General features: G+C 38.4%; 1 protein-coding gene across 3 annotated transcripts in view; it reads right to left on the bottom strand.

Moving 5' to 3' along the window:
* The window catches only part of CTNND2 (catenin delta 2), a 6416678-nt gene that overhangs the window by 563084 nt on the left and 5838765 nt on the right, over nucleotides 1-14829 (bottom strand). For 2 of the 3 annotated variants that reach the window (XM_044064921.1, XM_044064923.1), the window contains one exon: nucleotides 10619-10741. The exons of the other annotated variant lie outside the window; for it this stretch is intronic. In XM_044064921.1, coding sequence (XP_043920856.1) covers nucleotides 10619-10741 — 123 coding nt within the window. The remainder of the gene's footprint in view (nucleotides 1-10618; nucleotides 10742-14829) is intronic. 3 annotated transcript variants of the gene reach the window in all.

Below are 14829 nucleotides of genomic sequence, written 5' to 3'. Positions count from 1 at the left end.
CATAGTGTCTGGAGATAAAGCATATCTATTGCTATTCTTGTTATCTGCATAACAAATTACAATTTCCTACATGTAAGAAGTTAGACCACTGTTTGCAAAGATGGTGTATAGGAAGAGGACCAATCACAGACCCCTATGGGATCCTATTAAGTAATTTAAATGAAGTGGATAGACCACAGCCTATGCAGACAATGCAGGAACAGTTAGGAAGAAAACCATTTTAAGAATGGAATAACTAGCCCATGGGCTTTAAGTTCAGTCAGTAAAAAGGAGTTTGATACAAAGTCAAACCCTTACTGAGGTTTGAGGTTTATGAAACAGATGGCACTGGAAAGGAAGAAAATAATAATAGTACTTCTAAACTATTATCTAAAACTGTCTTGACCAATGAATTTTTCCTCTGGTAGACAGTAAATGTTGGAGGTGTGAAGGGTAAGAAAGAGATAATTGGAAACATATTTTCTGGGAGTGTGGTGAGTTGGTGGACTTTAAGAATTCCCTGCGAGATGCACTGTCAGAGATGCTGGGTAGGCAGATTGGTCTGACAAGGGAGATAATTTTTCTGAACTATGATACAGAATCAGAATTGTCTAGACATGGTAAGGCCTTGCTGTGTCTTATAATTGTGGCTGCTAAAAAAAGCATTACTAGAAAATGGAAATCAAAATCTAAACCAGCTATACTAGAAGTAGCGAATATACTAACAGAGATAAAACAACTGGAACTGAGATAATTAGAAAAGGGTAGGAGCAAACTACAAGGGAAAACTGGGAATTATGGGAATAATACATACCAGGGAGGAATGAGGCCGACAAGTCAGCAGGACTTAAATAAGTTGTGTAATGTCTGAGTGAGAAAGATTGGGTAGATTATAAGTGATATATAATGTTTGCAACCCGGAGTGTGTCAGTATAGTTTGTGATGCAAAAAGCTTATGACTAGGATTGTGTCAGTGTGGTTTGTTTTCATTTATATACATGTATAATTGTCTCTGTAGTAAGTGATAGTTTAATGAAGATGTTTCTTTAAAAAAAGCAGGAATTGAATAATTTATGTAATATTTCTTAGATCATATGATACATAGCAATATATGTGAAGTATAATGTTTATGTTAATATAGTTTGATTACTTTTATATGGATGTGAATTTGCCTTTGTCACAAGTGATAATTTAATAAAGGTGTTTGAAAAAAACTGTCTTGCAAGTAGCTAAGTAGATTCAGAGAATTTTGAAATTCATCAAAGTTGAAAGCAAGTATTTTTTCAAGTGATGAGTGAAAGGTTGGATGTAGTGATATTGGTAATTAGATTCAGAAATGATACAGTATTTAAAACTTTTTAGAGATCAAGGAATGAACCGTTAGCAAGTAACAGATTTAGTATGAAAGTTAGGGGGAATCTTTGCTAAAGAGTCTATCATTTCTTTGTCAGCCATAAGAAACCTTATCTATGAGTACAGTCATAAGAAGGGATGCCTTTTAGTAATCTGTTGAATGCACTGCAGTGCGACAGATGGAAAAACTGGAGATAATGGTTAACTCTTACACTGCTAGAGTTGCTTCGATGCATGGGGAAGTGAATTTGGTGAATAGAGGTTAGCTAGGAATTTGATGCATGACCTTAATGTATATGACACAGACTCTCTATATTTACAAGTGATACAACTACTACAGCTGGAGTACCTTAACCTGCAAATGGATTCCCACCATAAGATTTTGTTGTGACTGAAAATGTAGAGTTGTATTCCTTTAAAAACATAGCCTTAGCTACATTACATGGCTGTGTGCATTCATTCCAAGGGGAAGCTCCTGGTTTTCATTATTTCTTCTTTTCTGATTCCATATATCTGGAAAGTATTTTATTTCTTAGTTTAGCAACATTTCAACCATGGCGACATCTGGCTAGACTTGGAAAAGAAGTGCACTGTGGGTACATGAGTATATTTAGAAAAGCTGTTAGCACATCATAGCAGTTATATTGAGATAAATTCATCAATTTTTTTCACCCTTTGTTGTTGGCGGCTTTATTTTTTTTTTTTTGTGATAAGGTACTGTTTTACTTTTCCTGATAAACACACATGAAAGTTAACTGATTGGGTTTCAAAAGAATAGCTGTAGAAGGCTGTACTATAAGATATAGCAAGATCTAATCAATATATCAGTTAATATGTAAGTCTGCAATAGGTGACCCTGAGACTTTTCTCCTTTGAAAAGATTGCGACTCAGACTCTTGAGTCTTCTGTTAATGAATGTTATAATGTCGTGGTCTAGGCTGTGAGGAAGCAACAGTAACATAAAAGGCAACAGGCTGACCGGAACGCAAGTCCATATTTATTTTACTTATTAAAACACATCATTAAGCACTTTCATCATCCAATCATGACTTCCTCAGAATAAAAAACTACTACAAAGCCAAACTTAAATAGTTGTGGATTAAAATTTATGTTTCAAAATGGTGCCACCACCTTTGACAGCAGACCTGGCACTAGTGGTGTTCCCCAGGGATATGTCCTTGAACCCCTACTGTTTGGCATCTACTTTTCAGAGGTCCAGACAAAGACAAAGGGCTTGTGGCTGACCAAGTGTGCAGATAACTGTAAGTTGGGTGCTGCCACTGACTCCCCAAATGATGTTAACATACTGCAAGAGGGTCTCACAACTACAAATAACTGGTGCGAAAGTCGAGAAAGGTCTCACTGAGATGGATACCTGGTATCAAAATCATGGCCTCAAGCTAAATGCCAAAAAGTGCATAGTCATTCCCTTTGGAAAAAACAAAGTACCCACAAACTACCACATACGTGGTAGTCCCCTAAGTACAGAAAATGTAATAAGGGATCTGGGGACCCAAGTAGATAGTAATCTCTCCTTTGATAATCATATTGCCAAGGTGGTTAGAAAATCCTTCTATGTAGCCCACCTAATCACAAAAGGGTTCACATCTAGAACAAAAGAGGTTATTGTGTCCCTCTACTCATCACTCATCAGACCCATCATAGAGTACAACGCCCCTTTGGGATGTACCTTACAAGACACCTGAAACAGCTGGAAGGACCACAGAAGTACCTCACCAAGAGGATTACTGGCCTCATACAGATACCCCTATGCAGCCCGACTGAAGAAACTCCAGCTGTACTCGGTTGCATACTGCTTACTCAGAAGTGATCTCTGCCTGACATACAAGGCCATGTCCAACCCAGAATTGATGGACATGCTCCACCTAAAATAAAAAATAAATCCCCAAGAGCCACACGCTCTAGGGATCTAAACCTCACCACAAAGATAAATAGGACGTGCTGGAGGGATATATTCCTGTCCCAGAGACTCCCCATGCTTTGGAACAGGATTCCAATCTACATTAGGCAGAGCCACTCACTAACACTCTTCAAGAGAAACCTTGACGAGTGGATGGGAAACAGAAAATTTACTCCAGGGATCACTGCAATGGCTCTGCTGGACAGAGGCACAGGGAACAGATGGCTCTGCTGGACCGGGGCACAGGGAACTAATCTAATGGGGTGGTGAAAGCCAACACATTCTGACTAGGCTTATAGATGCCCTCGGGCAGATAGCCTAGTACTTACCTATGAACCTATGGCCTTAAGCTGAATGCAAAAAAAATGTATTATCACACCATTCAGCAAAAACATGGCCCCTACTGATTACTACATCAACGGCAACCCTCTAAGCACACAACCCATGGTGAGAGACCTGGGTATTCAGGTTGACAACAATCTCACATTCGACCATCATGTGGCGGCGGTGGTCAGAAAAGCCTTTTACTTGGTTCAACTCATAAGTAAAGGGATTGCATCCAGAAAAAAGGACATTACTACCTTTCTGTACTCTTCCCTCATTAGACCTGTAATTCAGTATAACACCCCATTTGGTATGCACATCTCATAACACCTGCCCCAACTGGAAAGACCACAGAAATACCTCACAAAGAGAATCCATGGCTTCCAACACCTGCCCTATATGGACAGGCTCAAATAACTATCACTTTACTCAGTATCATACAGATTTCTCAGAGGTGATCTGTGTCTTGCCTACAAGACAATATCAGACCCTGCCCTACTAGAGATGCTTCATATCCATAAGTCTAACTCCTCGTGCATAACCCGTTTGATAGACCTAATTCTAATATGCGACATCAACAAAACCTGCTGGAAAGACAGGTTTGTCTCCCAGAGACTGCCCCATCTCTGGAATAGACTTCCCATACATGTCAGAGTACCTCGCTGACCCTCTTCGAGCACGACCTTGACGAGTGGATGGGAAACCACAAACTTGTCCCAGTGGTTCCACCTTTGTCCCTCATTAGCAGGGGTGACTGAGGTTTCTTTTTTTAGGAATAAACTCTTGAATAGGCTTGTAAGGGCCCCAGGGCCATTAGCCTAGTAACCTCCTATGATCCTATGAACCATTCAAGTAACCTCTCCCCCCAAGGCAGGTTCCACTTTCAAAACATACAAGGTCATCTCCTGCCTGTTCCAGTTAGTTAGAACTGTGCTTTGTTTCTTTTTTTTTTTTTTTTTTTATTTTGTTTTATATGAACAAGACGTTGTTTTGTTATACAATAGTTATATAGTAGTTATTAATGTTGGTGTTATTAAGAGGGTAGGTGATGTACAACATTTATTAGCTTGTATGTTTTTTCAAAATATATAATCTATTATTTCTATTGTATTTAAGTACACTGCCAATTTTATGTGAGTAAAATACTCCTGTCTGTTTAAAAATGGAAGTGGAACCTGTGTGTGTGTGTGTGTGTGTGTGTGTGTGTGTGTGGGGGGGGGTTACTTGAATGCTTTAATCCATAACTATTTAAGTTTGGCTTTGTAGTGTTTTTTTTTAATCTGATGAAATCATGATTGGGTGACAAAAGTGCTTAATGGTGTATTTTAATATTTAAAATAAACATGGATTTGTGTTCTAGACAGCCTGTCGCCTTTTATGTTATTGGAGCTTTAGTTTGTGTTTGTTTCCAGGCTGTGAGGAAGCACTCACGTCTTGCGGTCTAAAGTTTGGCTTCCAGGTAAGGAGACAGCAAAATCTTTACCTGTGCAAACAAGAATATAAACTTATAACTGACCAATTTACAGGAAAATTCTGGGTTGCCCAAAGATGATGTGGGGCTAGAACTGCAATAGGATAGATAACAAACATCTATTGCAGAAGGCCTTCTTGGAGATTATCTGAAGTTTTACACACACAAAAACGAAGAAACCAAGTAAAAACACTGCCAGTGAATGGAAGAACAAGAAAACGCTAAAAAGAAGGTTGTGGCGTCTTGTTCTTCCATTCACTGGCAGTGTTTTTACATGATCTGAAGTTTTCTTTTTATTTTTTGTATCTGCCAACTGAGTATGTGAACTGGTCCATACATTTTTTTAACCATATCCCTGGCTAAAGGCATAGGATAATAATGGTAATATGGAGATTAAGTACATGAAATAATACTTCAAAAATACAAACTTTACATTTAGAGTATATAAACATAAAATAAAGTCATAAAGTCAGCAGGCAGTCTAATTTAAGTAACAAAATGAGCCAAGTGTAATAATAGTAAGAATATAGCAACAACCACAAAAAACAGATAAATGAATTAACTACACTTAAAAATAAACTGCTTAGAAATTTATACCATAACAGTAGAACCACCTAGACAGAGTTCATTATATTTTCAGCATTCAGTACATAGAAAGGCAATATAGAAGTTGGTAGTTCATAGTCAGTAGCACAAATAATGCCTAACTAAGGAGCTGAATTGTTGGGGCATATAAAAGCATGAGTTCATACATTTAATATTAGGTACATACAGAACTGAATATTTAAGACGGTAGTAAAACATTATGAATTACAAAATATAAAGACGTTCAGAAGTACTTCCCTGTTATATCACATCTGGAAGGCCTTTTGCAGGGAATAATCATATTTATATGTGTTACCAATCCATGTAACCACGTCCAAATTACAGTAGGAGTCATTACTGGGCACATTGCGAGTGATGCGAAGGGCACTTTTGGCTAACATCAAAGATTGAAACAATACTAATTTCATGAACTTTAATTATACTTTGACTTAGGAATGGGGTCCATTCCCGTCATGGTATTAGAAAACAAAAAAATTTGGAGAAATTAAAAAGGGAATAACAGCTGGGATAATTCTAAATTGTAGAAGTTAAACCTATCTAGGAGGTTAGGAGGCAAGAGTTAAAGGAAGACAGAAAGCCAGGGGTTCAAAAGGTTGAATCTCAAAGTATTTGGTTGTTAAAGGAAACCCAAGTTCTAGAAACTAGCCTTTGGAATTATCTAAACTCTTGGTGAAGTGCCTTTTGACAGAAATGTGTGGTCAGCTAACTAGTAATAAAATGCTGTGCACTTAACATTCCATTTGGATAGGATTTCTTTAGCTATTCTTAAAGCAAAAGACTGAAACAAGAGACCTGCTGCCTTCCTAAACTCATGCAACTTCATCAGGTAGAATATAGGCTGGTGGTGCACCCTGAGGGCATGAAAGGCTCTCTGTTACTTAGATTCTGCCCCAATAAATAAAAGGCAGAGATAATGGACTAGTTCAAGCATGATTCTGATCTCACCCTTGAGAGGTAACAATGGCTGTCCTAAGGACAAATGGTCTTTGGGAAAGGCAAAATAGGTTTTATTGCAAATAAAGGACCTGCAGCTTCCAGACCATGTAAGACTAGGTAATGGCCACCAAGAAAAACTTCTTCTAAGATATTAAAGTCCACTCCATTGAAGCAGATGAATCAAATGGTGGCTGGGCAAACATGTCAATTGTTATTCTTGTGTCCCAATGAAAACACTAATTCTTAAATTGCATTTTTTATTTATTTATGCTTTGCTGAAGAAGTTAGATGCACTTAGCCTCTGGCCTATTTTCAGGGAATACCACAGGTGGCATTTCTGAAGCTGGTGCTAGGAAAGTATTTCCTTTTGGGAGTATGGCAGGGGAAGAGTCCAAGAGGAAGATGCCCATCATATGAGGAGGAGGTGATGACACCATAGATTAAGTGCTTAGACAACAAATTAGCAATTTAATAGAATTTAATTAATAGTCAATGACTCTTGGGTTGTGTTTTACTTCAGTTAATTGTCAAATATGAGATTGAGAGAGTGGGCAAAAATGAAGAACTGTCATTGCCTGCACCTACGGTATTATAAATTTCTTCTCCAAGAACTACTCAGGTAGTTTCCAAAACTGAGCAGGGAGGTGATGACAGAAATAGTGTGCAGTCATAAGACAGTCATCTGACTATTGTGAGTCACAATAAAAAAGGAAGAAAAGTAGCTGTATATTCACATGCAAATATTATTGCATTCAGAAATCATGTTTCTGAAGGCAGAGTGAGGCAAATTGCAGTGTAACACTAAGAATGTACTAAAAATAACTTGAGATCTGTGGAAAGACCATCTGCATGGGATTCAAAAATAAGTCCATTGGGATTTAATGGTGAAATACTGAGAAATTTGCATATAACAACAAGGTTACAGTTAGGAAGAGCAAACACTCAGTTGGTGAGCAAATGTGTTTTAGTGCTTTAAAAAAATGAATGCTCATGTGAGTTCATGTTCTTCCAAATAGAGTTTCTGTCAAAATGTGATCATGTTACAGCAAGGTAAAGGAATTTAACCTGACCCCACTGTTGTGTGATCTCTGAGTTATCATATATAATTAGAAGGGGTATGTGGGGGGGGGGTGCAAGGGATTTGTCTCCTCACAGAAAACTAGCAAGTAATAATTGTTAATTTTTTTGAGTGTTCTCTAATATAAGGGTTCATGCTAAACTGATGATTATTCAGAGGTTCACACATATAAGTGTTGACTGTTTCATGAGACACTCATGCACATATAGTGCCATTACCCATCCACAACCCCTTTTCACATTTTTTGCACAGGGGGTAGGAAAGTCACTTCAACATTGCCAAACATCTAGAGCCAAGGTTCACACTGCTGGGTGGCTAGCCCTACCATCGTTGTTCTTTCATACCACTCACTTGTATGCACACTGGTGATTGGTTATATTAGGACACATCACAATGCGAAGTAGCAAGCCATGCCTTTGGTGTGATATGGGCTGATTCTTTATGCTCTCAGATCTGTTTTTCAATTGTTGCTCTTAAAAAAATTAAATGTAAAAAAAGACAGACTAACCACCCCCTAGAAGACTGCAAGGCACTTAAAACTATGACTAAATTCTTTCATTACCTCTACCCTAGCTACATTATACCATGGCAAGACTTATATTATTTAATTAAGCAATAGCTTACAAATCACAATTGACCAGGTAGGCTAGCATAATTCCTGGGTTATTTATGCGTGAAGATGAGCACAACTCCTAGCAGATACCTATATCAGAAAATATAGCAGCCACAAACCATTTAATCGCCTACGAACAGAAACAATCCTTTAAAAATCCCCTTGTAATTAAAATTTAAATGCTCAAGCACATCTATACAGCTGCAAAATAATTCTAGTTGCCATAGTCTTACTTTTTCTCCAAACCAGTCAAACTGCATCCTAATAGCCAAGCGAAGAGCGTGATGCACCTGTACAGAGAATTACAACGAATGCTAAATGAATTTCCAGATCAGTAAGCATTATAAGATTTAGTGCATGCTGAACAATGAAATATCTGTTTATAGTAAGCACTATTTACAATAGGGTAGGATAATTAGTGTCTGTTTACATACTACAGCATACAAAAAAGATGGAAGTAAGTCATTTGACCTTGCTGGAAATCAATCATGATGTTATCACTTGTTTGGACCTTAGAACCTGGCAAACATTTGGCACAATGGATTCTTACTTCTTTTGCTATTTCATAAACTGTTATGTTCCAAGATGCAACATATAACCATCAGAGAATGCTAATCACAATTTAAAAAAATTAAATATTTTGGTATAATGGAATAGTTACCGTACTGGGAACCATGCAGAATTTACTCCCTCCAACTCAGTTCATTTGATCCCCTGGATATCACACTAAGGATCCAAACTGGCTAGTTAAGAGTAAATCACTGAATAACAACTATACTAAACTCCATCCACTGCCATTCCATCCATCCCTCTCCACACAACTATGATAAATCCATAAGGATTTGGGAACAGCCAAAAAAACTGACACATCAGTGTAAGAATCTTATAAAATGTATTGACTATTATCCATAGTAATACATCTAGCAAGGTGTTTATGGGGGCTGTGACCCTCTCTTAACCCCTTGCTGATTAATTTTATTGTTAGTATTAGATTCTCAGAAATTTAGTTTTCTACAAAAATAAAAAATGAAAACTAATACCTGTGTAACTGGCAACTATTTACAAGGCAATGAGGGTTCTGGCACTTACGCTTCCACCAATTAATATTTGGTAACATTAGAGTCTTACAACAACAAAACACTAAGAATGACCAAAGTTTGTAGCTCATTAATGTTACTTGCTATGCATTTTACTATTACTTTACTTTTATGCATTTTTTTATTTTATGCATTTACATGCAATTATGGGGAGAAGAAGCCCCCCCTCCCCCTTATAAACAAAGAGTTAAGAAAGCAAACTACATGATGACTACAGTGGTAGAGTGACAGCTCCTCTTTTAAATGCCAGTGCATTCATATCAAACAGTGTATACATCTTTTAATTTCAGTTACACGATTTGTGAAAATTGGTTCTAAATGATTGTCACTGTTGATGTGGCAACTTGACCCTGTGTGCAAAAATGGGAAAACAGGGTTACAGATGGATGAATGGATATCAACAATATGGGAAGACAAGGATCAAAGTGCTAATGCTCCTCTGAATTTACATTTTATAAGTGAGGAACTCTTTTTTTTATTCCATTGTTATAGTTTGATATGACATAAATGAAATGAGAATGGGAACCAGTATAGTAATGCTTCTGACTTATTATTTTACTAGTAATAACGGCATTTACAACCTTCATTTTGTTATTACATCAGCCTTGTAGTTTGAGCCTGTGACTCATGGAAGACATGTCCAGTCTTATGTGAGCAATTATGAGTCATAGTATTTTGAGCTCATGTTAAAGTGTATTTTTTCCACACCACCATTTCTATGATTGTGCTTTTCCAAATTACAAAAAAACAGTGATAGTGCTATATCTCATTGATGGAAGGGGACTAGCTATTGTCAATGAGTAGTCAAGTTATACTGCTAGTTTTCATTCTACTATCATATGCATGTATGTATTTATGTGAATAACTTGCCTTTTCAGATACAAGACTATAGATTTGTGCTACTATTCTAGGGTGTCGCAGTGGTCCAGCAGTTAACATTGACACCTCACAGCAAGAGGTTCTGTGGTTCAATTCCCGGCTGGGATGCCTTCTGTGCAGAGTCTGCATGTCCTCCATACGTTCGCATGGGTTTACTCCAGGTGCTCCGGTTTCTTCCCACATTCCAAAGGCATGTACCTGGAGTGTTTCTCCCTTTGTGTCCACTGAAAATGAGTGCTGACCTAGTCGGACTGGTAAACAAATGCTAAATAAAAATAAATAAATATTCATGAGCCAGAATCCATACTGTGATGATGTAGTCCCTGCTAGAAAATGTGCAAATATTTATTTATTTACTTACATTTGTTAACCAGGTAGTGTCCGACTGGGCCGTGGAGCCCGTTTTCAGCGGAACAGAGGTGGTTCTCACAAAGGTGCGTTTGTGTGTTTTGGGGGAATCAGGTCTCTGCTCTTTCAATAACATCTGAAAAGTAATTCAGCAACAGTTAAACAAAACTGTCAGTACTTATTTATGAATATTTGGTACAGATCAGCTGCTAAATGATAAGAGACAGAGAGAGTAAGAGTTTATTTTACTTGTTCTGCTAATAAATTGTGTAGCAGAGAATATCAATTATATATATTAGACTGCAGAGGTGTGGCATGTAAACAAAGCATGTAGAGAGAATCTTTTTAAATCCATCCTTCAAATGAATGAGTTGTTATACAATATCTCACCTGACCGAACTGGTGATAGCTCAGGTAGATGGGAAAAAAATCCATGGCCAAACTGAAAAATAGTAGGAGAATTTTAACAGTGACCTGGACACATTTTCCCTAGTCTGTATGAATACCACCTCAGGTCTCAGATCTAAAAGTAGGCCATTACCAGTGGGACTAACCTGTCAACACAAGTAAATGAGTAAGTAAATAAGAATAAGTGAACAACTTCTTCATGTTGAACATGCAACAAATGAGGAAGCAAAATGTACCCATTCTACATTGGTAGTTTATGCTAAAGGAAGTAATATGTCATCCAACATCAAAATAAAGACAATAATGAAATAAATAAAATTAATGCATAGAATATGATGACTCACAGAACAAAGTAGAATATATGTGAGAATCCATTGTATTGAGTTCACAGCTGTACAACTCATAACAATGTTCATAGGTTGGTACTAGGCTATCGGCCCTAGGGCCTATGCAAGCCTAGCCATAACAATTCCCTGGATATTTATTCCCACAATATTTACTTCTCTGGACCCCTGTCTAGCAGGGTAACTGACATGATCCCCGGGGTGAATTTCTTATCTCCCATCCAATCATCAAGGTTCCTTCTGAAGAGAGCCAATGTGGCACTCTGCTTGACATGTATGGGCCGTCTATTCCAGAGTATGGGGAGTCTCTGGGTCAGGAACCTATCCCTCCAGCATGTTTTGTTCATTGTGATGACAAGGTTTAGATCACTGGAGTGTGTGGCTCTGAGGGATTGGGATTTCTTTAAGTGGAGCATGTCCAACAGCTCAGGGTTTGACATGGTCTTGAATGTTAAGCAGAGATTGCCTCTGAGTAGACGATATGCCACAGAGTATAGCTGGAGTTTTTTTAGTTGGTCAGCATATGGCATCTGCTTTAGGCCTGTGATTCTTTTAGTGGGGTATTTCTGTGGCCTTTCCAGCTGTTGCAGATGTCTTGTGAGGTACATACCAAATGGGACATTATACTCTATAATGGGTCTAATTAGGGATGAGTACAGTGGGACAATGACCTCCTTTTTTCTGGATGAAAAGCCCTTAGTGGTGAGGTGTGCCACATAGAAGGATTTCCTGACTGTTGTGGCGATGCGGTTATCGAAAGTGAGACCACTGTCCACCTGTGTCCCTAAGTCTCTCATCACACTTTCAATGTTTAGTGTCCTGCTACCTATGTGGTAATTCATGGGTACATGTTTTTTTCCAAAGGGGATAAATATACATGTATGCATTAAGCTTGAGCCCATGGCTCTGGCACCAGGCATCTGTTTCTGTAAGGCCCTTTTGTAGAATATCCACATCATTTGGGGATTCAGTAATGGCTCTGAGTTTGCAGTCATCTGCAAACTTTGTTAGCTAGAGTCCCTTAGTGTTGGCCTGTACTTCAGAGAAGTAGATGCCAAACAATAGTGGTTCCAGGACTGAACCCTGAGGTATTCCACTTGTCACTTGTCTGGAGCTGGATTTGGAGTCGGCTACTTTTACAGTCTGGGTTCTGCCAGTAAGACAGTTGGCAACCCATTGAGTGACGTAGGGATTTATGCCCAGCTTAGTAAGTTTATCTATGATTCCAGAGTGGGGGATGGTGTCAAAGGCCTTGACGAGGTCCAGATAGGCTGTGTGGACCACCTTACCCTCGTCCACAGCTCTGGAGACCGATTCGAAGAAGTCAATCAGATTCAGGAGACGGCGAGTCTGCTCTGTACAGGCCTGTTTTGGCTGTGAGTCTAAATACAGAAGAATTAAAAAAAAAAAAAAAAAAAAAAAAAAAGACTGATTGACCTTGTTTATCAGAACTATTGACATGTGTCTGCACTTGGAAAACAAAATGGCAGTGTATTTTCTTGTTTGGACTGTGCTCCACAGATTCCAGTACCAGTTACCACTGTTCTACTCTTGCAGGTAAATACATCTGAGCCCTTACAGTGTTTCCAAAACCTTTTAGTGCAATGTGGCATGAACTACCACATTTCAGAAATGCACTTGAGGGAAAAGCATCTAGGAGAAAGTGCTTACAGACCTGCTGTTAGCTGGCACTTGGAATGAAGGGCCATTTGTAATGTTTTTCATGTGCTTCTGTAATCCTCCAATGGATCACAAGATCAATAGCTCTCACACACATTTTGCTGGAAGGGAAAGAATTGCTATCTCCTGTTCTGCTACTGACAAACTAATGTCGATAGGCCCTGAGGCTTTATAAACTCTTGTTTATTTACCAGTACAGAAAACGAGTGAGTCTCCTCTGTACAGGCCTGTTTTGGCTGCGAGTCTAAGTACAAAAGAATTAAAAAAAAAAAAAAAAAAAAAAAAAAGTGGGACTGATTGACTTTGTCAGAACTACTGACATGTGTCTGCACTTAGAAAACAAAATGGCAGCGTATTTTCTTGTTTGGACTGTGCTCCACAGATTCCAGTACCGGTTACCACTGTTCTACTCTTGCAGGTAAATACATCTGAGCCCTCACAGCTTTTCCAAAACCATTTAGTGCAATGTGGCACCCTACCAAGCCCTCTAGGAGGAACTACTCTAAATTAGCTGCTTTAATAGCTTTCACTCTTTACAGCTGCATATAGGTTTACCATCAAACATCTAAAACATTGCCTGTTCCTGTTACAAGTGATACAATGTTTGCCAAATTCTTAACAAATTAATTAAATGCCTGGTAACCAAGACTTTAAAATTGCTTTTAGGAATACCACTAATAAGCTTTCTAAAGTAATTATCTATATGTCTGAAATGCTCATTTCTCTACAGTTTATGCACATAGACATTCAAACCATAAATAAAAGGGCAAAGAACCTGCTTGTGGAAAATGAGCATGACCCCCCCCCCCCCCAAGTATTCTGTCTTACTACTTCGCTACAACAGGCACTAATACATAAGGCAAAGTATTGTCCTTGTCATTTTGTCTTTATCTACTGCCATCACCCTGAGGACAAATACCCTCTTTACACCCAAGCACTGCAGTCATAGGAAGGCAGTCCAGTGACATTCAAATGAAGGTGTACGCAAAGCAGTATCAGTATATGACACCAAGTATGGCTCTAGTCACTCATATTCCAGAACTGTTTTTTTGACCTTGTCTCCTGACATTGGCTTTATTACATCTAGCTGGGGTTGCAAGTTCCAATTTAAGCTGCTGTGTTACCATCACATTATTAGGTGCATGTACTGCACTTTGAGATGTACAAAGAAAACTGTTGATGGTGTAGTAGTCTATGAGCAGGGCTTATGACATAAATAACCTTTTTGAACATTTATACAGATATTGTTGCTAACTCATTTGTATCGGGTTGTTGAAGTGCTCTGTTATGCCAAAATGTGAAATTCTCCATTGTGAACTGCTGACTGTTATCACTTCAAAGCTGTTAAGAGATTGCATTTCTTTTGGGCATTGCCTGTAACATTGCAGTAGTCTCCTTAAAAGTGGCAGCACTTACAAAAACAACCTGTTGTCACTTAGAGTGTGTTACCAGCTGTGTCCATGAACATGACATTTGATCAACGGATGGATGCATCAGCAACTGCAATTAGAGATGCACTCTTCATGACTAATCCTGAAAAGCCAGTGTTTCCTTACTCTCATGGCAATGGTGACCATTCCCAAGGATGTAAATTTTCTTGCACTGCTACATTTCAAACCATGCTGTATCCAGCACAGGTTATTCTCTTCAGTTTGTTTGTACCTCTCTCATCATCACATGATGTTATAAACTCTGGAACTTACTTGTTACAATTCCTGTATATTCTTCATAGATACTTTTCACCACACTTGTGGGTACCTCAGAAGACGTTACCAGTCTAGAATTGCAAAGT

The sequence above is a fragment of the Protopterus annectens genome, chromosome 3.part0 (assembly GCF_019279795.1).
Source record: "Protopterus annectens isolate FY-2018-M chromosome 3.part0, PAN1.0, whole genome shotgun sequence".
Classification (NCBI taxonomy): Eukaryota; Metazoa; Chordata; order Ceratodontiformes; family Protopteridae; genus Protopterus; species Protopterus annectens.
This window is presented reverse-complemented; position numbering and strand designations above follow the sequence as displayed.